The 27,614-nt window shown below is 44.0% G+C and overlaps 2 protein-coding genes across 3 annotated transcripts in view; both read right to left on the bottom strand.

The window, feature by feature from the left end:
• DAB1 (DAB adaptor protein 1) overlaps positions 1-23,766 on the bottom strand; it is a 408,913-nt gene extending 385,147 nt beyond the window's left edge. Inside the window, exon 1 of one of the 2 annotated variants that reach the window (XM_033068085.2) lies at positions 23,708-23,766. The gene's annotated coding sequence lies outside the window, so the exon portion shown is untranslated. Of the gene's footprint in view, positions 1-23,360; positions 23,484-23,707 lie in introns of those variants that run through there. The other variant, XM_033068083.2, reaches the window with a different exon arrangement.
• Positions 23,400-27,300, bottom strand: LOC117000149 (keratin-associated protein 10-11-like). The gene is made up of 3 exons (XM_033067561.1): positions 27,260-27,300; positions 25,968-26,993; positions 23,400-23,637 (listed from the first exon to the last, which is right to left on the bottom strand). Exons 1-3 carry the CDS (start codon positions 27,298-27,300, stop codon positions 23,400-23,402), a joined length of 1,305 nt encoding a protein of 434 aa, XP_032923452.1.
• Between the last annotated feature and the right edge of the window lie 314 nt (positions 27,301-27,614).

Raw genomic sequence — 27,614 nt, 5'->3', positions numbered from 1 at the left:
TCTTGCTGCCGAGCTGTTCATCCTCCCTAACCTTTTTCCCAGTGCTCAGAACAAAGCCCCTGCACCCTGACCCCTGTCCTGCCTGTCATCCCTGGATTGATTTGTAGCACAGAGCCTGTTTCACTGTCCTGCTCGTCCTATTTTCTTGGTCACAGTTGGTCACACACCACTCCTGGCTGCTGGCCACTGCCAGAGAGTCTTGATTTTTTTTTTTTTAATAACCTCCAATAAGCTCTGATAAAAAAAAACCTGATAGTGATCTTTTCTCTCCTTGTTGAAAAAAATACTGTATTAAATAAATAAAAACCAAGCAGCAGCTGCTTGGGGAAGATGTGAAGTGCACCCACAACCACTCCCCCGTTATTGCTGTTACCCAGGCCAGTGTCATATCCTGAGAGGAGAGAAACTGCAACCTCCAGCAAGTGTCTGAGCACACTGAAAGCAGCACATCGACCCAGGCTGGGAGAACAAAAGAAAATACACTCAGTGGCATTAGCTCACTGACCACACCGTTTTTATTCCCAGTCTTTTGCACTATGCAGCTGTTGAGGAGGATGGATTCTAGCAACAAACAGCAGCAAACCTTGTGGGGATTTAGTGCCTGCTTGGTGGCACTACTGCAGGTTAAGCCTTTCCTAGTAGAAGTGAATTTTTTTTTGTTGTTCAAATTCCATTTCATGGCACTTCTTTAAGACTGGAAGAAAGGAAAAAAAATTATATTGACATTTAACTTGCAGCCTGGAGCCAGCTAATCAGACAGAGCACAGCAGTGTTAGGAAAAACAAGGGGGAAGGGGGAAGGAGGGGCAGCAGAGGGAAAGCAGCACTGCAGCTGAAACCTGGCTGGGGATGGGGTGACACAGGGTGCAGGGGACAGGACAGGGGTGTTCAGAGTGAGCAGTGAAGGGATGTGGTCAGAGAATAACCCAGAGCAGGGAAAAGGAGAAACTGAAGCACAAAAGGGAATACATTTTGCTACCTGGGGTAGGAAATATTCTATCAAACACAGCATTAACCAAGAGCTGTTGCATTATATGGCACCCAGTAAATATTTTCAAAGTGATGTGTGAAAAATTATCACAGAGTGCATCAAGGAAAACATCCCTGTAAGCACCCATGTGAGGGTGCATCATAAATGCACTTCCTCAAAATTTTCCTCATCAGTTCCCTCTCAAATAACATGAGGCCTTTTAGATTCTCATATTTCAGAATATGGGAGAGGTGTTATTTGTTTCACAAGTAATTTTAAATAATAGCGACACCTCCAAACATTTCTTAAAGTCCTCTCCTTATTTTCTTATTTCAGTTCAGGTGTAAAATTAACTCTGAAATACCAACAGCTTAAACAAATGCATTGGCATCACCTTGTGACTGAAACCATGGAGTAACAATACTCAGACTCAAGAGTCTCACAGTGCTTTGTAACTACACTGTAATTACATATTGCAAATACATTCATCTTGATGGGATTTGAACTTTTCTGTTAAGTCCTTCCTGAAAATCACCTGAACCACCTGACAACTCTGGTAGCTTTTTTCAAGAATGAATGGATCTTTCAATCTTTTCTTTCTCTTCAGTGGAGGGTCATGGAGTATTACTAGATCCAAATATTATCATATGAATATCAATACCTAGACAAGACATGGTTCTGATATAATACTATAAAAATAATACACAAAATCTTCTTTTTCCTCTTCCAAATTTTGCAGTGATTACCAGCCCTAAATCTGGAAATTGTTTCTAATCTTTAGTACACAAGGGCTGGAATCCAGTGGCTCATGCAGAGCTCTGCCAAGAGCAGAACCAGAGTCCCTGGCTCAAGGCCTGAAGTCACCAAGTCTTTCTTGATAAATGATCTCAGAAATAGCCACCTTCAGCAGCAATATCAGATGTCATTGCTCTTACAGGACTAAACAGCAACAACAGAACAGCTGTAGGTGACAGAGCTAAGGAATGTGAGCAGAATCAGCAGAGAAGGAATAAATCAACAAGTTGGAGACCTGAGAGCTGAAACCTGATGGAGTGCAGCACTTCCTACTTGATTTTCTATTTTAGTCTTCCTTTTAAAATTCATGTGGTGAAAGTGTGAGGTGATAAAAGGCCAAGTATCTGCACTTCAGCCACTTGCAATGAATACAAGTGAAAAATAAAGTATTATTGGAAAACCAGAAACATCAAAGTGTGACAGAAGCATGAAATGCTGACACCAAGGAGCTTGTTCTTCTTTTCCCATTGCACTATGAAGACATTTGCTGTCTCAATAGACATCCAATTTTTAGTGCCACTCCTTAAAATGGAAAGGTCAATTGGAGGGAAAAAAAACAACAGATCACCAAAAACACCCCCACCACAAACAATTCTGTGATTTCAGAAGCACTGTCAGCAAAAAAAGAACCAAGATCTCTTTTCTTTCCTTCTTCTTCCTGCAAAGCAAAGTTGAGATTAATTTAAGGAGGTGCTAAGCATCATCCACAAGTGTCCAACAAGGCAGGAGCAGAAGAGGGCATCCATCAGTTCTTCTCATGCAACTGACAGCAGGACAAGTGGGAGAAGAATTAGGTATTAGAAAAATGAAAGTCTTGTTAACAGTAAGAGTGGTGAAGACCCAGAGCAGGCTGTCTAGGGAAGATGAGAAATCAATATCCAAGGTTTAAAAAGAGGTTAGACAGACTGTCAGCTTGTGGAGGTGAGACAGGTACACTTGATCTCACCTAAGAGCCTGGCAACACACTAAGTTATCTCCCAAGGTCTTTCCCACATCAGCATTTTTGGGATTTTTTAATGATTCAAGCAATTTGTCTCACTTATGGGATAATTTCATATATGAAAGAACATATTCAATACCAGTGCTGGCATATGTTAACTGATTCTTACCCTCCTCCATCTCTTTTCTGAATGGAAAACACTGAATTCAGCGAGAAATTAAATGAAGTTTATTCATTTTTACCCCCCTTACTTGTTTGGCTTTCCTGTCCAAGGCCTCCATGTTCTGGGTGTTCATATCCTTCAGCTTCTTTTCCCTCAAAGACTTTTAGGAAGAACAAAATACTCTGTGATTTTGCTCTAAGGTTACTACACAACTCACCATTTTTGTACATCACAAGGTGATGTTTTGATCTTGTCCTTCCTTTATTTAAGTGCACAGGGTGCCCTCAGGTCTGTGCTAATTGATACCAAGCATCTGTTTGCTGCAGAGGAGAAAAATCCACCTGCACCACGAGTCTCTGGTGCTCTGAACTAACAGGAGTCTCTTCTGACTTTCAGAAATTGGACTGGATGATGTTAAAAGGTCTTTTCCAACCTTAATGGTTCTAAATTAATCTAGTAAAACTCCCCAACCTGCTCTCTAAAATATCTCCTACTGCAGGACAATCCTCCTGACTTCTAAATAACAGGACACTTGACCATACTGCTCTCCCAAAAGATGAAGTTCTGTCCTTTACTTGTAATCTGGGAAATGATTTTTGGATTACCGAAGGACTTTGCATTGCAAAACAAATTAGAGTGTCAGCATTTGCCAAAAAAATACTGACTCTGGGACCTGCAAGCAGAAGAAACACCAAACATCTTTTGTGTTGCAAATATCAGCAGATCTTGGCTCAAACAGCTGAGCAGAAAAATTCTGATAAAAGTTTGGCCAAATGACCCCAGTTTGGTGACCTTACAGCACCTTTGGGAAGCTCTGCAGGGCAGGCTGGCTCAGGGCAATCTCCCCATCATTGCAAAGTGGGCCAGATTCCCTCAAACCAGAAATTTCAACTTCAAATCCAGTGCTGGTGGAAAAGATTGGAGTTTACTGGTGCTTCAGAAATAGAAAGCAAACTCCTATTTTTCCCAAAACCAGCCAAACACACACACTTCAGGCAAGGAACATTACCAGGACCATTTCTGCTGTGATGGGGTGTACTGAGGAAAAAACTGATCTACTTTCCCCAGAACTGCCCATTTCTCACAGATTGAAATCACTAGGTGACATTTTTAATCAGTATTTCTAGATGGTATTGCTAAAATGAGAACATTAGCAAGCTCATTTAAATTTGCAAACTAAACCCATTTGAACATTACTTGAGCACGAGAAAGTGGCAAAGGCACACGAAGTTAAAAGACTGTGAAGAACAAAAAGCTCCTGGGCACTTCACTACCCTCCCTAAGCTCCACTTTCTCCCATCTCATTAGAGAACACCAAGGAACAACTCTTTCTATCCAAATCAAATAAAAATTCAGATTTAAATCTCTCCTGAGCAGAGCAAGTAATCTTGGTGCAAAATTAAAGAGAAGTTTGCTTTTGGGATTGGAAAGTCCCACATTTGGAGGGCACTAAGGGTCATTGTCTGCACACACACACACAAAAAAATCACACATTATTTCCAGATAAGCTGGTTAATTTACAAAGAAAAACCACACAGCCTTCCCTGTTGTTTGTAAAGCTTTGTGAAATTGCAAGTGCATTTTATTCCAGTCAAAGTACACAAGGATGAGCTGAGGGTGACAGTCCAAACTCATCTCACTGCAGATGATCTTGAACTCTGAACAGAACACCTGTACCCTCTAGAAATGTTGCATTCTCAGCCTTTTAAGAAAGGAAAAAAGAAAACAGGACAGATGTGGGAAATCTGCTACAAGAGTTTTAATTGCAACCATTTGTAGCCTGCATTTCCCCCAGACACATATCTTATTTTTAAGCAGATATTCCTAATTAAGCAGAGCACTTGGTTATCACCAGGTGAGCGGCTTGCAGAGTCAGGTTATCAACACCATCAAATAACAAAAGCAACTCAGGATATTGATCCAGAATTAGAAAGCCATCACAAACTGCAAGATCCCAGGAGCAATTAGGGCAGAGGAGGAAGGATGGAACACACCAGGAGCACAGCTCCTGCATCTGAATGAGGACTCAGTGTGACCCCCATGGATGTTTGCCTGGGGAGGTGGCAGGGTCTGAGATGGGTTATTTACACCTCCCAAGCACACAGTGAGACCCACTGTGTTCTGCAGGTGTGTTCTCATGGCCCTTCCACAAACAATTCACCTGGAGTGGTGTGGAAGGGGAATTAAACACAAGTCCTGAGCATTGCAGGTCAACTTGCTGTGCTACCAGGTCATCATTCCATTGTGGAAATCTCATTCCAGGCTAATAAGATACTGCATAAATTGCCCAGGTTTTAAGGAAGCCTTAAAATATGCAAAAAAAATCATATTTTTGGGTTCATTGTGTCTGTCAATCATAAAAATAAAGCTTTAAGGGGGTCCTGAACTATTTGTGGGTTTGCATTAACATCTGTTAGCTTATGGGGCACAGTGCAGCAAGTGGTTAAAAATCTGGGTACCTCTGGGGAAAAAAGCAGGCTAAAGCAGCACTGCCACATCCCCATGGCACTGTCAGGGATAAGCCCCTCAGGGACAGCACCATGGTGCTCTAACACTGCTCTGTGTTTTGGAAGAGGATCAGGGATCCTGCACCTGTTTGACAGCACAGACAAACCCATAACTCAGCCTGCACTCTCAGTCCACCCATCAAATAAAATAATATTTTCCATATCTTCAATAACTTTCTTTCCACAGTCTCAGGGTGACACACAGACAGGTGAGAGCTTGGCAATAAATCGAAGAGGCAGGTAAATATTAGCAATTATTTGCAAACATTGAGACTGAAGCATGAGGAGTTTCTGGTCAGAAAATCAAGCTCCTCTGTCCTTCAGCCCTTTCCTTTTATACATCAAAGAGTTTCAATGAAAACACAGTGCCAGAGAGCAGGCTCTGAAGCTCAGCTAAATGCTCCTTGAAACTTAAAATGAAAAGCTCACCAGTCTTACGTTGTTTCTGTTAAGCAATGCATGCTGTGGTGCTGGCTCACGGGTGAAACAAATTGCTGTTCTAAGTCTATTAAAAAGGGAAAAAAAAGGCCACCATATGGTGCTGACTGCAGTAGCTCTTAGCAGGTGAAACACATCCAGAGCTGTAGCTACCATACTTAATTATTGTGACAAATTCAGTCATTCGAGGTGGGGATTTCTTTGTTTGGGTTTATTTTTTTGTGGTTGTTATTTTTAAATAGGTTAATGTGCTATTCCCACCCTGAAAATAATACTGGGGAGAAGAAGCTAAAGGAGGGGAGGAGAAACCCCACATCCCACACAGATATTTGTGTCACCCAGAAGCACAGTTTGGGATGCTGAAGGCATCACACTGAAGGAGAAGGATGCAGAGTAGAAGGGAGTTTCCAACAGAGCATCCTTGAACTCTCTCATGAGAATCTAATGAAGAAACAGCAGCACTGACACTCCACCCAACACATCTGCACTGATGGACATGGTGAAGCCACACAGACCTGTCCAGACCCCTGACACTCTGCTTACAACCCATGAGAACAATGTAAAAAATATATATATTTACAGAAGTACTTAGAGAAGATGGTCTTGGGTTTAATACACCTCAGATTATGCAAGAAGCACGGGCACAATATCTGTCCTTTGATGTGAAAGTGTGCCAAAAAATTCCTGGAATGGCTTCAGCATGGCTGTTGTCCGACCTGAAGTCCCTGATGTCTGGTATGCACAAAGGAATAGTCCAGAGAGAGGGATTCCAAAGAGTACCTTAAATACAAACAAGCCTGCAGACCAAGAGGCTCAGAAATCAATTAGCCCCATGCATAGACAAGGCACATTTCCAAGTTATTTGGTATTTAGTGTAAAGTTTCCCAGGATACTGCTGGGATCCTCCACAGCAGCACCTGCTCTTCTCTTCCCCTCGCTGCAGTTCAGCATTGCACACTCCACGTGAGGCTCACATTCACAACAATTAGATTAAGTTATTCCAACCATCTGACTTCTTCCTTTAATAACCTGTGTTATTAAGAGTCGAAGACATCATTTTGCTCAACAGAAGTCCATGTGCAGCTTCCCCAGTTCTCCATGCTCTGGATCATATACATGTATGCTCACAAAACATTTATCTAATTCAAGCAGCAAGAAATGCCCCTCTCAATCCAAATAATTAAAAAGTCCCAATGAAAGACCCAAAGGTTTGATTCACTTCTTTTTTTTCTCCCCAGGATAAGAACTTCAGGTGAATTCAGCTGTTTATATTCAACATGAGCTGAGCCCCTGAGGTTCCCACAGCTCTGCAGAGTAGTTGCCTTGATCATTTCATTCCTACAAATTGTACATTAATTTATTAATATCATCCAAAATCCAAACTCTTTAACATCTTGCAGAGGGGATACACACACGCCCCCACATATAGACACACATTTGGAGCAGTGATTAAGTAATTTCCTTTCCCTTCTAAAAGCATTAATTTAAAATAATGCAGGAACAGCTGAGAACTTACCCACATCCAAACCTAGAGTTTGCATAATTTTATTACATTATTTTAAAAATTCTTTCATTACTGGGGGATGGGTTTTTTGCATCCCTTCATAAGATCCTACTTAAAATCTTGAGGGAAAAAAACCTTTCTGTGGTCCTTCCACGCTCTCACTAATTTTCTCAAAAAGCCTACAGTAATTTCCCTGAATATCTTCTGAAATGAATGCAATAAAACAGCTTCTCTCACTGGAACTGTCTTATCTGTGGGTGAGTCAAAGGATCAACTTGTCACAGGGTTTATTTGGGAAAAAAAAATCCAAAAATAAAACGCCCAAGCGGAAAAAAAAAAGTTTGTCATTTTAAATTCATGAATATACATTTTAAATTCATAAATATACATTTTAAATTCATAAATACACAGTACCTGAAAACAGGGGACAGTTTTGGTAAAGGTTGTTCTGCTACGTTAATTCTATTGCAGAATAATCCAGATTATGAGCTCCTTTGCTTGTACATCTCTGTTGGAGCCCTGAAGCCTGGGAGTTTTGTGCTTTCTGACAGTGACTCCCAGGGGAACACTGCTTTGGACTTGAGGCTTTGGAGAAAGCTTCTAAATTTGAGTGATAAAGTTAGAATCACTGGTGTGCAGTTAAATAGAAGTGTGTAATATCACATGGTGAAGGGTTTGGAATTTGGGGTTTTTAGAGTATAGTAATATATATTGGACATGATGGAGGGTTTTGGGAGTTATATCTTTTTCCTTTTTGTTTCTTCTTCCTAGTTTCAGGTAGTAATTTTGATTGGATAGTTAGTGCTGCACTGTGGGTCACAGGGGTTTGGTTATTGGGTCGAAAGTATAAATAATATAGGTGTTAGCTCTTTATTGTGCTGTTGAGCTTTAAAAGACCTTGTAACTAGCTGGATTCAGTTCCATTTTGCTCACTTTTAGCTGGTAGCTAGAGGTGTTGCAGAACTCTCTCTGTACTTTAGATAAGATTTAATAAACAACCAAACCCGAACGAGAAATTCATCTCCTTCATGGTTTAATCCTGACTCTGAGTGAAGGCAGAAGAAAATGAAGGCAAGGCACTAATAAAGTGGTGCAACTAACCCATTGCACATCTCAACAAATTAAATTCCAGTATTGGCCAAACTATTTAGCATAGCTGTGTTTGGTATGGTAGCCAAATGGTTCGAATCAAATCTGAATTCCCAACCAGCTTAGCTATTTAATGTATTGTGGGCACACCTTTTAAATCATGAATTCCACTGAACACAAAACAAGGTTCTAGAAGAACTGCTCATTCTTAGGTGCACAGGCTGATAAATTGTCATGAACTTGTGAAAGGCAGCTGAAGTTCTGTGATAAATCAGTGTCATCACCTGGTCACAGACACCCAGAGGGGACAGTAGCAGAACCAAGGTGTCATCTGCACCCCTCTGCAGTGTGATGATGTGTGACATGCTTTGCTCCTCAGAGCTCTCTCACCACAACCTTTCCCATAACCTTCCCTCAGCACAGAGCACTGGGGACAAAACCAGCGCTGGTGTTTACCCTGTGCTGCACAAGAGAACAGAGGCCAAGCCTCAAAACAACAGAAATAAAACAAATGTGTTACCCAAGCCAGTAAAAACAACACCTAAAGTGGTTGCAGGATCAGACTGAATCCTACACACCTCATTTACAGCCAGCTGGTCTCCCCACACCTCATAGCTGGGAAACAAGACTGAGAACTTCATCCTAAATTAAAATGGAAAGTTATTTAACACCACTCCTTATTTACTATAAAGGACAGAACCTTGGACTCTTTGACCACAAACAACTCAGCCTCTAAGAATTTACTACAGGAAATGCATTCTTGAATCAGATCCGAGCATGGCTCAGAATCTCAGCTCTTTGTTCCTGGATGCTGCAGGGATGAGTCTGGGCAGGGGGTGGAGGGAGGGTGTTATGAGCAAGCTGGCTCTACTGATTTCTTGTAAATACCATAAAAATGAACACTTGACCATAATCTATGAATTGGATATAAAGAGAGAAAATAACTCTTACAGAAATGAGTGCTTTTAAAGTGCTTCTTGAGCATCAAATGGGAGAAAACATTTATGAATTTTTCCATCATGGTGTGAAGCATCGTGTCAGGCAGGATCAAGCCCATAAAATTATTTTGTGACAATACATGTAAATGGTTTTAACATTCTCAGTCCCTCCAAAGCGAGAGCAAAGACTGCCCAAGCCATCTGAGAGTTCAGAATTGGAATAGGGTCTTTGAAGAGATTATTTGCAGACTAATCATATATTTTCTCATGGAAGCATTCAACAATTTGAAGTGCATATTCACATAGCACATTTTGCCTTCCACAATTACCTCTGAAAGAGCCCCTGAAAAATTATACACTGCGTACACAAGAATATATCTAAATTATATGCATGTCTAACAGAAATAGATTATTTTCAAGGGGTCCTAAACCCAGCTTTTCCATTTGTTCATGCAACTGCATGCAATAATAATTTGTGTATAAGAATGCATGCCTTTCAATCACACACACAAGTGGTAGGCCTTTCTGTTTGCTCACTTTTGCATCTTTATATTAAAAAATTAAAATAAATAGATTTTTAAAGGTATTACTTTGGGCTTTTTTTAAAATCACACACACATGCATGTGTGCACAAACCACCACCCCTGTTCAGAACTCAAAGAATCAGTCCTGCAAATCCTGCTGAAAGTGATAAAAAGAAACCAAAAAACTAAGTACAATAACACTGGTTTGATACTTAGATCCACCCAAAAGAAAAACCTAGTTGCGATCACAGGAAATTTTCCTGATTGCATGTTTAAAAAAATCATCCTGCTCCAACCAAAAGGATTTCAATTCACTGCAGCCCTACTTGGTACAAGGATCCTCAGAGAGAGCTGCACCAAACCAACCCCAGGAACCAGAGGTGACCCCAGGACAGGCTGAGGGAGAGGCAAGACAGACTTTGATTTCATGGATTTATTAACTTCCAGTCTTATTCAAGACAAAACAGCTAAAAAGAAAATATACATGGAGATGAAGCAAAGTCTGGTGAATTTATACACAGATTATAAATCCTAAAACTACAGCAGTGCTGTGGGATGGGTTGGAGAAACCACCTACAATTCCTCATCCAAGTTTTCTTTCCACACTTTTGCTTCCAGTCCTATTCATAGTGGCCAGCTGTACAGAACCAAGCAGGAAAATTGTGACTTTCTCTACATTTCAGTGCCCCAATGTCCCAGGAGGGAGCAGTGTCACCTCCTGTCCCCCACAGAGACCCTGTCTGCTCCCCAGCTCTACAGACACCACTGACCCAGTCCTGAATACACAGAATACAGCCACCTTTACTGCTTTTCCTAACACACAGAAATTAGATTAATCCCACAATCCAAGTCCATGTTCAAAAAACCAAAGCTTTTCTCCAATAATAAGCTGGTATCTGTAAAACCACGTGGCACAATAATGCAAGGTTTAATTTTCTTATGTTCTTTATCATGGAGAGGGGGGAAAAAATCTCCCTTCAATGCCTCATTCAGGGAGAATCCTTGATCCTTGGGTTCTCACTGAAGTAACTGACTTTTGGATGCACTCTCCAAATTGGCTTTCAGTAACTCATTAAAAAAATAAAAAATTACAAAAATTTACAAACCCGCACACAAACAGAAATCCCTCAAACTCACAGCATCTTCAAAATTTTCTTTGTGTGAGGAGTGCATTAGATCAGATAAGGGATATTAAATGGCCTTTAAGGCTGACAGCAAAGAGCAGCTCTAATGGGAGTCCCAAATTGCGCTGCCAGCAATCCAGTGTACTTACAAAACAGCAACATCAAGATGCCAGAACACTGCCATGACCTATATTTCCTGCAAACCAATTTTCTTCTTTGTAGGGTGGATGGAAAGAATCCAAGGGCTATGTAAGTTCCTTTTCTTTCTGCTGGAACTATGCCTTATCATGCACGTTTTTCCTACACATAACTTTTCTGTGCCCTACAGCTTTTAAAGCAGGAATTATCTACAGTCTATTTATTTATTATAAACAGTAAATGCTGCAAAATCGTGTTTGGGCCACAATTATCAGGTGAGACCAGAATTCTTTGTGTCTCATTTCCACACTTTTTAAAGAAGCCAAACCCCTTAAAGGGGAATCTTAACAGAAGAAGAGGGTTACAGAAGGATACAGGTCACACATTCCAAGGAATTTCTGTGGATTCATTATTGATCATGCCAAAATTTCCAGCATGCATATTTATCAAAGTGAGGGATTTATTCTTTTGCTTATTCCCATGCTATGGGGGAAATTGCATTCTTTAAGGAGAACATTAAAATCAAGACATTTTTAGAAGAAAGGATGTGTCTGTCCAATCTCTTTGACCCCCACTGCCTTGAGATACCCCAATAAATTCCATTTTTGCCTCCAATGGAAGAACTTTGCTCATTTGCTATACACACTCTGCTTAGAGTAGTCAACAAAACACCTGAAAGGATTCATGATAAGCCAGTTCTCACCACCCTACCCCCCTACAGCTCTCCTTGCCAAATGAAAACTCTCCCTCAGGCAGGGAAATTTGGAAAGAGAACACCTGATACAGCTTTTATTCCAGAATTGTCTCACGTGTGTTGAGTGTCAGAAAGAGCCATGTTGTGCCACAGCACCCACTTGTCTCAGGAAAATTGAAATCACTCGATGTCTAACACTTTGAATGATTTCCCAACTTCTCACTTGCCCCATCTGCTCCTCTCAGCTCAGTTTGATTTGTTTGAGCCTTTGTGTCTGCAGTGGCACCAACAAAACTGCAGCATCACTGCAAGCTCCTCTGCTATGGAGCAGTGCCAAGGCTCTCAGATTCAGCCTCCTCCAAGAGAAAAGCACCAAAAAAATAAAAGATTTCTGCCTCGTTCTGTTGTCTCTCCCATCCTCCAACAGAATTTCAAGCAGCTCTCCTGCTCCAATGCTGAGCTCTGAAATAATATCCCACCTACAAGATAACCAACATTACAATTACAAATCAGGTGTCCACAGAATACAGCAAAGCACATGAATGCCACGTCTCAGCCACAATTTTACTTTATTAGTTGTTCCAATTAGCTAAGGAATTAAGGAAAAACTACTTGACTTTATGTAGGATTTTGTTTCTGTGCTGTTAGTATGGTACTTACAGACCTTCAAAGCAAAAACACCACCTATCTTCCAGCATTTAAGAAATTGAGATTCTGAAATCAGATGTAGAACTTTGATTGGTTAAAATAAAATAGGAGAAATACAACATGAAAGGGGATTTTTGGTTAGGATAGTGCACAAGGTGGGCAATACAGAGCTGTCCCTGAACTGCAATGGAATCTGGATACACCCACAAAAGGTTTTCTAAGAAAGGCCTTAAATGTGATGGAAGAAAGATCTTAGAAACAACCACATGGGAAAAAAAAGCCACAATCAGTCCATACAAAGTGTCCATTAAAAAAGACTCAACTCAGACTGAGCAGAATCTTAACAAAAGAAAGTAAAAAATCCAAGACTCACACTTGTTCATCTTCCCATAGACTTAACCAGCACACAGACCAGTGAGAGCCCACAAAGATGCAGATGTGTCTGTGAGAAGGGAATCACTCCCTTGGGAGCTGCCAAGGACTGAATACATCATTTAGTTCAGAGAAAATAACTTCTGGAGAACAGCACTCACAGCTCACACCGTGACCTGTGTTTGTCACTGTGAGCACCAAGCTGACCAGAACTCCAAGACAGTGACCCAAGTTGCCTTAGGTTTACTCAAAAGAAGGTCTCTTCTCAGTTAAAAAAATATTTAAACCTCTCCAAAACCTTGGCATTCACTTCTTCAAGTGCAAAGAACCAACACCACAAGTGGCTTAGCCTGGTATTTGTTAGAGATGTTCAGGATGGATCAGGTAACCAGGAATTTCTGCTTTTCTTAGGAAAGAACATTGAGGTATCAACACACACAACCCCTGGCAGCAGCTCCACCCTGCTGGACCACTTAGCTGGAATTCCTCACAGTGCTCTCAGTGGGATATTTTTTCCCCCAGTGTTCATTCCCTTCTTCTAAACCCCAGCTCCACAATTCCAAAGATGTATGGCTGTAGCATTTTCAAAGAGAAGTCGCTGAACATGCTGCCACTGCAGCAAACTGAGCAGCCAGTCACAAAGGTGGGCTGGTCCTGGATTTGGGAACGGTGTTCAGCAGGCATTGGGAAGGAAATGAAGCAGAAAGTGAGTTAGCCAGGCAACTGCAGGGCTGGGAGCACAATCAGGTGTGGGAGCTGCAGGGAAGCAAAAGGGAGCAGGACCAGAGAGCCAGCATTGACATCTGCAAGGTAAAATATTATGTTTGCAACTGGAAGAGAAATGTCCCTGGCAGAAGAGGCTGCTGGTGCATGAGCTGCTCCTGTGAAGGTCTTTGGTACAGCAGTGACTCTGTCCATACTGCTTCTTCAGTAAACAGGGAAAATAAATCAGGATACATATCAAATCAACTACAATGGAACATTTTCCTTCACAGATCACAATTTCTCCCATCTCTGTTCCTGTATGCTGACAGATAAAAAATGCTATTCCATTCCCTAGTTTGTATTTTTGAAATCAGGGCTCTGTGATCTCCTTGCCACTCTCAGCAGCCATGAGGTACAGCCTGACCCCAGTGAGGAAACCTTGCTGGGTTACTGCTTTGTTCCACAACACTCTGGAAGAAAAACTGCCAGCCAAATGTCTCCAGCCAAATGCAAAATAAATTATTAATGAAATTAGAGCTATCAACCTTTTCGTGTGCTTCTTTTATTAAATAATTACAAGCGACTCTGTTGCACAATTACAGCATCTGAACTTTGCTTTTTAAATGTTGCCATGTGTAATCTCTACTGTGTATTAGCACTTGAAATGGTAATCTGAAGGCAACAGAGTCTGTAGTAAGTGGAATTATTAATAAACTCTATCCCAGGTCCTAGCACTAGGAAACATACCCTAGGGCCCTGCATAAGGTGACATTCTTACTTTAATATTAAGATTAATATCACATTTCTCCAAGACTTGTTTACAAAACATTACCAAAACAGACAAGCACCTCCACAGAAAAACAACCTGTTTCAAAGACAACCATTTAGAATTAAAACTACTTCTTCAACCTCCAGAATTAGAAAGAATTGGGCAAACCATAACCTACAGAAACAGCAGTGATGTTCAGCCCAGATCATTTCTCCAGAGGGGAGGAATTCCCTGAGCTCCTGCAAAGTAACCTGAGAAGGACAGAGGCAGAAATGCAAAGGAAATAAAGAAAATGCCTGGTCAGCCCAAATCACCATCACCAAGGAAGGGCTCTGAGCTGCTCATGGGATTGGTAATGGGGCACGTGGCTCCCATGTCTCAGCAACCTGTGCAAACCTGGCTCAAGCTGATAATGATCAAACCTAATTACAATCTGACAGCCCTCAGTGGCTTATACAGTGCTTAAGATTTTATCACAACTCTCATGATATTTAGTGTTCTTCTTAAGCCCTAATTCCTCATGTCAAGCAATTACCCAAGGTTCTCCACTTCCAATAAAAATGGAGTTTTCATGCAGTGAGCTTGGAACAAAGCTTCAAGCATGACCTAAATGGTTTCTAAACTCTTTTTTTTTAATATATACATTTAAAATTCTGCTGGGTCCCTTTACAAGCTTTAGAGCCAGGTGCAGATGGATACAGACATATCCAACACAAGTATTGGGTAAGAACAAGCAGCTCCAGCAGAGAGATGATTACCCTGTCAAACACCAAGGGTAGAGCACCTATCACTGAGTAAGGGAAATAACAGGCCTTAAACCAAAGTCACTGCTTAAAACTACAGCAAAATAAATCACCTGCACAATAATTCAGTTTTCTACACCTTTGTAACACTGGGAGCCTTGCTAGAAGATAACACCTCTCCTCCAACATTGCTGCCTGTCTCTTAGAAGCAATTTCTGCAGTGTGCCACACTCAAGGAGCTTTGACTCCAGAGAAACCTGGGTGGCAGCAGGGGAGAGATGAACTGCTCCACACTGGCTTGTGGCTGAGTTCTTCACATCTGTGTAAGAAATCCCTTCTGGCTGGGAGCAGAGGGCCAGCTGGCCCTGTGTGCAGCAGCCTTGGCTCCCTGGCTGGCACCAAGAGCACACACATCCTGAGATAATTCACATCTGTGAGCCTGGCACCTCTATGCCAGAAGCAGTGTTGCCCCCAGTCTGGGTCCTCAGTTCCACCACAAACTCTTCCAGGAGATTGTTTGGTCAGATTTTAGCACCCTCAACATCCTTTCCTACACAACATCACCTGTGTGAGGTGTCCTGCCTGTGTCTGCTGCCTGCTCACACTGTGACACCTTTCATTAAATGGAAAAGACATTCCTTACTCAGCTCTCCAGAGGGGTTTAATAAATCTCTCTCTCCTTCCTGGTCTAACCTTCTCCTGTTCCTCTCTTATGCTGGGCTGACATGAAAGCTTTGCCTAGCTCAATTACACCCAGAAAACAGACATTCAGCTAAAAATCTCTCCTTTTTGTTTCTGTAAAAACAGTTTGTGCCTTCATAACTTACCTGTGCAACCCAAACCCAGCAGAGTAGCCCAGAAACTTTAACAGTCCAGAAAATTTACCTACCTACTCCATTTTTCTTCCAGATTATACTTTGAAGACACAACTGTAGACAATTCAAATGACATAGCTCAGAAGGGAAATTAGATACACATGACTTATAAATTGAGATGTCTCTGGCCTTGGACCAGGGAAACCTCTAAGTCCATCACATCAAACCAGCAGGCAAGAATTTTGATAATGCAATGAGAAAGCTGGTAAAGCTGCAATCCCTGATCTGCTACCACAGCCAAAGGGTGAATATTCACTGTCATTCTTCTGTCTTCATTCTACCCATTTGAGAGTTGATTCCTAAAGGAACCTCGAATCTGCATAATAAAAACTGAAACACTTCAGACACTGTGGACAGCTGACCTTTACAAAAAAATTATTTTATTTCAGTAATGTGTAAGAAATTATGCACTGGTACCCCACACATGTTAGGTTTTGTAAGCACAGCAGGGATGCTCCAAGGCTTCCCTTTTTCTCCTGGATTTCCATGGCTCTGAGAAAAGTGATGTACTTGCTATACTGAAGTGGGATTATGTTTTGAGAAGGTCATGTCCTAATCCCATTTTTCCAAGCTCTCAGTGAAAATTCAAAATTACACATCCACTAACTGCAGGGCAGCTGTTGGGAGGTCTTTTGTATGGAAAACCTCTATGGAGCCCCTGTGATTTAAGTGAGCCCAGCACTGGCCATGGAGAGCCTGCTCTCAACCCTAACTATGGCTTTACTCCACCTCCACACAGACCTCCAGTGGGCCAAAGCCTTTTCCACATGAAAAATACTGAACTAATATAATTTGAAGCATGAATATAAGCTCATTTGAAGGGTTGCAAAGCCAAGTGAAGGCATGGTTATTTTAATAGTAAAGTTGCAAATCTCAGTTTAGCCTCAGCTTACTGAAGGCTTTTAAAAATTAAATCTATATAAACCAGTCCTAATCTCAAAGATGTTTCTGATAAGGGCCTGTACCAGCTTAAGAGAGTAGGGAAAAATAAATCAATTTAAAGTGAGACCTGTTCAGTGATAATGCACATCTCAAAACTGTGACTGGAGGGACTTTGGTCTATTGACAGTAATCACACACTTTAACACAAGCCCAACATCATCTCTTCATTCACAAGACAAATAAAATTTCATGTTGGAAAACAGTAATGACAACAGTTAATATTTTCAGTAATAAGTTATCCTCACAGAGAGCACTTGACCTTCATTGTAATTTCCACACAGCTTGTAGTGAACCACCTGAGTGTGTATAAAACGTAATGAATAAAGAAATATTAAAAACTATAGAATGTTATTAAAGTAGGTCACAACTCAAACAGCACAATTACTGGAAAAACAACGTTTGAAATGACATCACTCCCAATCCTTCTCACACTGGATGAGCTACTCTATAATTTATTTTGCCTAACAACAGCTTCTGTCCATATTGTCTCTCTTTATCCCCAAAGACTCTATTAATGCAGCCCACTGTGCCACATGACAGCACAATGCCCACATGAGGCATGAAATGTCACAGATCACAGCTTTACACCTGGCCAGCATAATATATTCATCACATTCTTTCATGCAGTGGAAACATTTGTTGTGATTTTGTGGGTCAAGCTCCAAGAGGCAGATGGAATGGGTACTTTATTTACATGGGGGTCCCTAAGCACATTCATTTGGTTTATGGGGGACAAAACCCAGCCTCACACAGCTGTCTAAGAAGCCTTGGACCATTGTCCAAGACATTGTTATTTTAAAACATGAGGAAAATTGGCTTCCTCTGAGGCTTTTGGACAATGATCATGATTCCTTCTACCCTCAACGTTATAATCCAAATATTCTGAACATTCTTGAACAGCTCAGAGTTGATTCACACATAGGAGATGAGAATAATTAAGATCCATCTGTAAATTAAAGCAAGTCTGACAGTAGTAGAGTGGTGAGACTCACTCCAGCACTCACTCCATGAAATCCCACTAATTCTGCAGGAAATGCACCACAGAGGGTCAGAGTGGTCAGCTCTTCAATTTTAACCAGAAATTCAGGGCAAGTGGATGTAGATATTGGTTTTACCCATCATTCCATAGACCACAAAACAACCTAAACTGTCCACAAAGAACAAAAATGTAGAAAGAAAAATCCTGGGATACAAAATGCATCACTGAATACATTATGAATATTTTGAAATAGCATTTTAGTTTATTGACATTGATGCTACCATGAAGAGTTCTGGGGAAAATTCCTATATAAACAGCAAAAATCTTTGCTACAAGAAGAGTATTAACCCTGTTATATCTTAATTATTTGTGTTGCACATGAGTATCAGTGGCACGTGTGGGTTAGAAGCACAGCCTACCTATATTGGATCTTGCAGGAAAATAAATCTCAGGACAGGTTTTCCAGGGGGGAAGTTCCTACTACTACATTGCTCTTTTTGTTAACAAAATTATACAGTAAAGTCTGGATGCATATCTAATTTTATCTCCCAGCATCTGCCACTGCTTCATGACCTCTAAGATAGTCTGCAAGCATGTTGCTAAACTGATTAAAAGGTAACTCAATGAATACAGAGCAATCCTCCAAGTTCCCAGAATGATGTTTGACTGAATCACACCAAACACATCAGCCCTGAACCTCCAAAAGAAGAGGAAGCCCCTTCTCTCCCCGAGAAGCAAACTGCCATCCTACTGTTTTCCTTGCCTGAATACCAAAAAGCACTAATAGAAAAACACATTTGTAACCAGACACTGATTTTTCACAGAGAAGAAGTGCCTGTTTGCTTGTTTGCTTCGGAAAAGATTCAAGTTTAGATAGCTAAATGGAAAATCGTGATTATAGAGAAGAAAATATTTTATGCATCAACTCCTTTCTCCTGGAACGCCAGTTTCAATAAGATTTATCACATTTGCTATTGACAGATGATTCTTCCATCCTGTAGTCCTCATAAAACAGGGAAGAAACCCAGCAGCCTGTGCTTAGGGAAGGAGGGAAATACACCCATGGCAGGGGGTTGGATTTGCTGATCTTTAAGCTCCCTCCCAACCCAAACCATTCTGTGATTCTGTGCCATGGCCAGTTGAACTGTAGGGAATCTTCTCCACATGAAGACCTTTTAAATTGGAATTGGGCTTTGATATGCAATGCTGATTATTGGGATTTCCTTCTGACTTAGCAGCTCAGGGTGAAGAAAACCCGTGGCCAGGTGGGATTGCCAGGCAGGGGTACCCAGAGAGCCCTGACCTTGTAGAAGGAAAGCAGATTGACTAAAGCTACTCCTCTTGAAGGAAGCAAAGCATTCACTTCATCCTCATGAAGAAGTGAAAGCTCAGGCTTTCAAATGAGATGTAAAATAGAGCCCTGACCATTCATCGTCATTAAAGATCCCATGAAAATTCCCACAAGAGCAAAAATGTTAACTAACATGTCCTGGCCAATATCCAACTTGGATAATTGCATTCTGCTTCCTAAATTCCCCTTGCAGTTTCAATTGGATTAGTTTTTCTTCATTTCTCTTCCCTAAACCCCTCCTGCATAATGTTTCCAGCCTGGAATGGCTGCTGTATTCCACTCCAGAGGTGTGTGAATTATCAGTGCTGGGCAATCCCAACATACATTTTGGATATATTAGTCAGGGAAAACACTCTCTGAGCTGGAGTAATCCCCTCACCTCTCACTAAGGAGCATTTAACTTTACAAATGAGAAATCCCTCTGATGTTAGTAGGATTTTTTCTTCCTTTTTTTTTCCTAAAATATTGCCCTGCAATGAATGGTACCAAACCAGCCTCCTGCCAATTAGGAAAGTCCTTTGCTGGGCCATATCCTCAGCTTGAGGGACCAGTTGCACCTTGCTTTGACTTCAGTAGGGCTCTGCTACATTAAAACAGGAGTAAATATTCATGCAGTGTTTTTTTCACTACGTCACTCATGTTTAAATGTTGGAAGAATCAAAGGAGTTGGCTGTTGAATGCATCAATCTGTGGTTATAAAACAGGAATATCAGAATGTATTCTCATTCCTTTTAACTGGCTTGCAAATCTTCAAGCTATTTTAAAGGGAAGCTGGAGGTTCTTTAACTTGGCATACTGATGAAAAATGGAAGTGCTGTGAAATATGAATCTCCTGTTGTGTGTTATGTGTATTCTACTGTAAATACTCACAATAGTGTAGAGGCAAACTGAAAAGACCTGACCCAGTGCATTTTATGAAACAGGAGGAGCAAAGGTGATTTATGTGCATAAAAGCAAAAACTGACAAGCCTTTGATTTTCTTGCAGAACAATCCCAAAATGATTGTCAAGACTGCTTAGGTTTTTTGCCCTCTGCACTTCCTATAATAGGACCATTTTATCCAACATGCTGTTTTATAGACACTGTGTATAGGGTCATTTCCACCTGCTCTCCAGGTTACTCAAAAGAATACCTCTCATTGCCCCTTCCAAGAGCTCTTAGCAGCAGTTGAGATTGGTTTGTTTTCACTTCCAGCCTGCTCTGGCATCTCTGGTTAATAAACCCACAAATACACCACTTACTCCTTCTTCAGAGCTCTGAAAGCAGAGGGACACCCTTAAAAATCCAAGAGAGCAATTGTAGACAGGCTGCAGTCAGGAAAATGGGGAATACAGGGAATACATCCATTCTGGGACTTTCTCCTGAATATCTGTGAGATCCTAACCCTCCTCCTTTTTCCCTTGTAGGAGGTGTCACTGTAAAGGGATCCCTATTTGTCAGCTCCATGCTGGGCTGGCTGCAACATCATGCTTAATTCTCTTGAAAAAATGTGGATGGAACAGGGGGATGGGAAACCTCCAACAGCATCCTGCTTCTGCAGCAAACATGCCTAGTGAAGGGTGTGGAATTGAGTGAGGAAATTAAAGGTACCAGAGGGTGAATACCAGGCACCAGCATGGCTGAGGCTCACCTGATGAGCACAGATGGATCTGCAAAGGATTTCAGGTCAGCATCAGATGGTTGAAGAAGCACAGACTGTATTCCTGATCTGCAGCACACACATGAGTTTGATAAGGGGAGACCTGAGCACCAGAAATCACTGACACATTTCTTCCTTGACTCCAGCTCAGCTCCTTTGCTCACATCCACATGGGAAATGACACCCATCCTCCACCACAGGCTCCTCTGTTCCCATGGTTTTGCTCCAGTGGAGAAATGGGCTTGAGCTGGAGAACTTTGAGGTTTGCATCCTTATGATAAGTGGTGTTAAGATTATATGGCATTTACAGCAAAGACAGGATGGAGAGTTTAGTCCTCCCACTGAAACTGAACTTCAGAAGTGTACAACTGTTCATCCATTGCCTTGGTTTCATCAGCAACCTGCAGAAAAGACTGGAGTAAAAGGTCTCTTTCAGCCACTCCTTCCTTCCCACTTTGATTTCTTTTTAAAAGAAAAAGGCACTCCACTGTGTGGAGTGGAAACGTTTGCACTCCTGGGCTCTGAAACAGCCACTGCCATGACAATCAATAAAAATTAGCATGACTACAGAGCTACAGAAGCTTGGGATTAGCGAGAGCTAAAAATGGATGGACTTCCCAACCCTCCTCTCTGCATCTGGAGGAACCCATCCAAAAACCTGACTGTAAACATTTTAATTCTCTGACAGCTCTCTGGAGAAAATCATTGCAGAGGCAAAATTACAGAGCAGTGGGTGCCACTCTGCAATAAGTGTCTGTCAGTCAAGCAGGCATCACCCCACAGTCACCCCAGCACTCCCATCCTTCCCACCCAGAAAAAAGGGTGCAGGGCATGGAGAGCTTGCTTGGAGCACTGCTTGAGTGATCAGGCCAAAGCTGTAATCAGCCAGTCAGTGGCATGATAGCTTAATTCTTTATTTATTAGTCTGTCTCCCCTCTCTGGTTCAAGCAGTTTATACACTTAATTCAATTTTAAGAGCTATGTGTTTGTTTACTAGAGCAAACAAAAACCAGTCATGAAGAGCTGTAGTTAAAGGGAAGTAACCAACCTGCTTGTCTTCTGCTCAAAATTAAATTTTTAACACCAAATATTGACATTAAAAGCGTAGTTCCATGTCTTCTTTTCACACCTGCCAAGAACACACCAGAGAATTTGGTGTGAAATCACTGAAGGATAGGTGCTGACCTGTGCTTTCACCATGGCATCCCAAAAAAACCATCTAAAACCTAGTGGGGTTCCTCAGAGCAAACCTTAATCAATCAGTTTGCCAACACCATCAACCTCAGGAATCTTCTTTCCCTTTTATCTCTTGTCTTCCTTGCCTTCATGCCTTGCAGCATCAGAGAGAGCAAACCATGCACAGAGAATGATGGTATCATCTACCACTGCACTCTGCTTGGTCCAGGAAAGGTGTTTAAGCTGGAGACCTCTCTGACAATTGAAGGGAGAAGGAAGAAAGGAATAGGGGGGGAAAAAGCCAGAAAAACCTGTTGCAAAAAAAAAATCATCAAAAATAAAACCATGAGTTTGGAGCTTTGCTTCTTTTTGGGTTTAGATTTACTACTCACATGGATGTCCACAAGCAGTTTAACACCACAATTACAAAAGCACAATCAATTCAGCCCAGATTCCTTAAATTCAACATAATCACTTCCCACAGAACTACCCAAGTCTACTGAAAACGTAGCTGCAGCATTAGAGGGTTATTTGCTCCAAGGACCTTTTTAATATGGCTGTATTGTAATACTGCAGTGCAAGAGCCTCTCCAGCCATAAAAAGAAATTTAGCTCAGAACCACAACTTGTGGGCAATGAAAAACACATTTGCTTCAATTTGCCATCATTTAATAACAGCATTATTTAACAAGATGAGTTAAAACAACCAGCCTCAGAAGACACAGCAGTGCACTTCTTCTCACGAGACTCCGAGGGCACTGAAATGAAATTCATTCTGCAAACCAAACATTCAAAGCAACCAGCACCACTAGAAAGACCGTGTTTAAAAGGGAGAAGAACATTTAGTGACTGACCAGGAAAAGAGAACCCCTCTCTATATCCCCAGACATGCACATTTTACTTTGAGGCTGCCGTATATTTCACTGGCAAGGAAAATAACAGTCTTCCCCTGGAAGTAACAGATTTGTCATTACACTTTCATTTCCATTCAAAATCAAGAACACACTGAATTTGCACACATGGGGAAGCAGCTACCAAGATCTGGGTGTATTCTGTATCACATCACTAGTCAAACCCCATATATCCTCACATAATTATTTTCCTACAAGGTTATGCCTAATTGGCCACTAACCTCCCCTGATTAATCATCGACACTACGAGAAGGCGTCGAGAAAAAGGCAGAAGGGCAACAAAATATTTATTCGGGCTGTAAATATTAAACCAAGAGGGGACAGCTGGTTCCAGTTGCCCCTTCCCGGCTGGCACGGAGAGGTGGATGGCGAGAAAAACCACACACACACACACAGAGAGAGAAATAAGAAAGGAAGCGGTGTCTCACGTTCATTCCCAGCACGGCTCGCAGATGCTCACTGGGGCTCTAAGTTGCCTCTGGAAGTGTTAAATCCCCGGAGCGCGGCTCCTCCGCCGCTCGCATCCCCGCTCGCCCGTCCCAGCCGCGCAGTGCTGGCCGCCAGGCGAGGCGGCACGGCGCTGCCCGAGCATCCCTCCCCGCCTCCTCTCCGGTTCCGCCGCGCCAGCGCCTCCCTCCCGGCGGAAAAACTTTGCGCTCAACTCGGCCGAGCTCCGCGGGGCGCCGGGAGCCGCTCCGCGCACGGCTGCGGGAACGGGAACGGGAGCGGGGCGGCTCCCCCCGCACAGCCCCGCGTCCCCGCCGCCTCCTCCTACCTGCAGCCGGCGCCGCTCCCCGCAGCGCCCCGCTCATCCTCCTCCTCATCATCATCATCATCCTCCTCCTTCTCCTGCTCTGCGCGCCGGTGGCCGCAGCGCTGCTGCGCGGAGCCTGCGCGGGCGGAGGCGGCTCCGGGCCCGGGCGGCAGCGCCGGTCCCCCCGCAGCCCCCGCGCTACCGCATCCCCCCAATAGCGGCGAGCGGAGCCCCCGCCCCGCCCGGGCCGCGGGCAGGGGGCGGCGCCCGGCGGGGACCCCCCTCCGGAGCTGCTGCTCCCTCCTCCCGCACTCGCCCCCAGCGAAGGGACGCGGCTTCCAGCCCGCTGCCCTCCCGCAACCCCCCCGGCAGCACCTGTCACCACGGCCCGGCTGCCGGCTCTCCCCGTGCCCGTCCCTGCTGCAGGCGGTGAGGAATCGCTTCCAGCGCTGGGCTGTGGCCGTGGCTGTGCCATCGCTCCCGGCTTCACGGCCGGGGGGGCTGCAGGCACCTGCTGCCCGTGGGAAATGGGACAGCTGAGCCCTGGGCAGCGCTGGGCAGCAGCATCCCTGTCCAGCCGTGATGCGGCAACAGGCGGCACCTGGGGACAGTCGCGTGCGGGGACAGCGGAGCCTGGTCACTCACATCAGCGGAGGCACCGAGAGGCGTTCTGGGCCCGGCCAGATGTGGCATCTCCCTTCCTTCCCACGCTGCCTTCTCTTTCTCGGGATTCTGCCTGGCTATCCCACAAGAGGTTCGTTCCTGGCTGTGCAGGAAGGTGTCTGCTCCTGATGCTTGAACGCGGACTTTGAAGGCAGAAATACTTTTGAGTGACAGCTTACAGCCACGGTAGATCCAACTTGCCTTGCTGCTCGCAGATGGATGTTAAGTGTTTCTCTGGCAAGCTCTGACCTAAGCCAGCTCTGTCAATAGGAGCCTGGCCTGCTGGGCAGTGCTCAGGAAGGAGAATTACAGTCGGTGCACGGATATATTTCTTTCTCTTCCTTGTCCACTCTTTCAATGGGATGTCAGCAAACAGCAAAATTAATCCCTGGCAAGGAAGAAATTCACACGTGAGCTCGCAAACCACAGCAGTGAGACAGCGATTAAAGTTTCTGTCTAATTCTAGGGGATCAAGCTTGTAATAGCTAGAGAATGAGGCTTAAGCTGCTTTACATATTCCTTCATATGTAAGATCATTAAGGCATCTGTGGTTATTGTACCTCATGGTAGAGGGAGCTTTGTTGGAGATGTTAATAACTGCAAAACTTGGTGGCTGTGGGCATGTGCTGTTAACCTTTTGTCACTGTGACCTGACACATTTGACTAAACCACTTTTTCTGGCCCCAATCTCCTACCTGCTCTCCCGTGTCACATATTTATTGCAGGAATAACAGCTCTTCCTGCTAAATGGGCTTCTTCATGCAAACCCTGAGCTGTTTGGTAATGGCTGCCTCAGACATTTTGTTACCCTTAATTTGTGGGTGATAAAAGATGAATAAAGCTGTCAAATATCCTATTGATTATGTGATGGAGATATACCCTTCTAGCGCTGAGTTTCTTCCATTCACTTTCTTTCCTGGGGTTTGGGTGAGGATGGCAAGAGGAACCAGACCTCTAAACCAGCACTGAACCTGCAGTCTGTCAGCCCAGCCTGTTCCTACCCACCACATCTGTGTGAGGAATACAAAAATGTGTATCAAATCTTAGGCCCTGCATCTTTCTGGTGTTAAGTTATGGTTCCTCTGATTTCTAGACCTCAATAGTTTCCTTCCTGATGTTTCTTGCCTGACTTTGGAGAGCAGAGTTTGATGGAACATCTGCCAGGTTCACATAACAATGAATAAAGCCACAGTTGTGGGCTTGTGATCACGATGCCAAGTGGGACATGAGAGATTGGGGTTTAGCTCCAACTCCAGTACAGAATCCTCCCTGCTTTTAGCAAAAATACTTGCCAAAGATTAGACAAGACAATCAGTTGGGTTGAAGAGCTTGCTGTTAGTGTGAATGACTCCCTGGGCTTTGGGAATGCTCTCAGCTCTCATAGAAAGGACATGAATGGTGCACCAAGAGCATGGATGCACAAATCCTTCCCAAACAAAGAGATACAGTACGGGGGATGCTCGCAAAAGATCACTGAAAGAAATCTCTATGTAAGTACCATTAATTTCCATTCCCTAAGCGCAGATGTGTGAGCAGAAAAGGCACATCAGTGCCCAGGAATGGGAGCGCTGGAGAGCTCCCCCAGAGCCGCGGAGCCGGGATGCAGAGAGCCTCGCACTCAGCTGGGATGCAGAGAGCCTCGCACTCAGCCGGGATGCAGAGAGCCTCGCACTCAGCTGGGATGCAGAGAGCCTCGCACTCAGCTGGGATGCAGAGAGCCTCGCAGTTAGCTGGGATGCAGAGAGCCTCGCAGCCAGCCGGGATGCAGAGAGCCTCGCACTCAGCTGGGATGCAGAGAGCCTCGCAGTTAACTGGGATGCAGAGAGCCTCGCAGTTAGCTGGGATGCAGAGAGCCTCGCACTCAGCTGGGATGCAGAGAGCCTCGCACTCAGCCGGGATGCAGAGAGCCTCGCACTCAGCTGGGATGCAGAGAGCCTCGTAGCCAGCCGGGATGCAGAGAGCCTCGCACTCAGCCGGGATGCAGAGAGCCTCGCAGCCAGCCGGGATGCAGAGAGCCTCGCAGTTAGCTGGGATGCAGAGAGCCTCGCAGCCAGCCGGGATGCAGAGAGCCTCGCACTCAGCTGGGATGCAGAGAGCCTCGCACTCAGCCGGGATGCAGAGAGCCTCGCACTCAGCCGGGATGCAGAGAGCCTCGCATTCAGCCGGGATGCAGAGAGCCTCGCAGTTAGCTGGGATGCAGAGAGCCTCGCACTCAGCTGGGATGCAGAGAGCCTCGCACTCAGCTGGGATGCAGAGAGCCTCGCAGCCAGCTGGGATGCAGAGAGCCTCGCAGTTAGCTGGGATGCAGAGAGCCTCGCAGTTAGCTGGGATGCAGAGAGCCTCGCACTCAGCCGGGATGCAGAGAGCCTCGCACTCAGCCGGGATGCAGAGAGCCTCGCAGTTAGCCGGGATGCAGAGAGCCTCGCACTCAGCTGGGATGCAGAGAGCCTCGCAGTTAGCTGGGATGCACAGAGCCTCGCACTCAGCCGGGATGCAGAGAGCCTCGCAGTTAGCTGGGATGCAGAGAGCCTCGCACTCAGCTGGGATGCAGAGAGCCTCGCAGTTAGCTGGGATGCACAGAGCCTCGCACTCAGCCGGGATGCAGAGAGCCTCGCAGCCGGCTGGGATGCAGAGCCACAAACAGCTGGGCCAGCAAAGGAGCGAGCCCCGGGAGAGGGAGCAGGAGGCGAGGATGCTGCAGTGCACAACTGCAGTGAGGGACTGATTATCCTCATCTCAGAGCAGGCAGAGTTTGAAATGGAAATGAGGAGGAGATTTCCCTGCCACAGTACCCAGCAGCTACAGCAGACGCTGCTCTAAGACAACAGGGGAGCAGCAACACGCTTTGTTTCACCATTATTCAGCTCATCTCAGCGCCCTCCTTTAATTGTTACTCAAAAAGTTTCATACAGGAACGGAGCACGAACAAAAAACTCCGTCTTCCTGCGCATCTTGACGTTGATATTGAGGTGTCTGTGCGTGTGGAGGCTTCAGCTTGTGTACTCACAGCAGAGCAAATTAGCAGCTCTTTACACAAGTCTCACCCTTCTGGGCTTGGAAACAAAACGCTGCCTGCGAAGCCATGTGAGGGGAGCCAGGAATTCCAAAGGCATCGGAGCTGCAGGAAGTACACAGCTCAACAATCACAGAGCCCCAGAATGGTTTGGGTTGGAAGGGACCTTAGAGATGTCCTCATTCCACCCCTGCCATGGGCAGCACGTCCCACGCTCAGATGTGTCTGAGAACAGCTCAGTAACATCTACTC

This window comes from Catharus ustulatus, chromosome 9 (assembly GCF_009819885.2).
Source record: "Catharus ustulatus isolate bCatUst1 chromosome 9, bCatUst1.pri.v2, whole genome shotgun sequence".
NCBI classification, from domain to species: domain Eukaryota; kingdom Metazoa; phylum Chordata; class Aves; order Passeriformes; family Turdidae; genus Catharus; species Catharus ustulatus.
The sequence above is the reverse complement of the archived record's forward strand: the minus strand, read 5'-3'. Positions and strand labels throughout refer to the sequence as shown.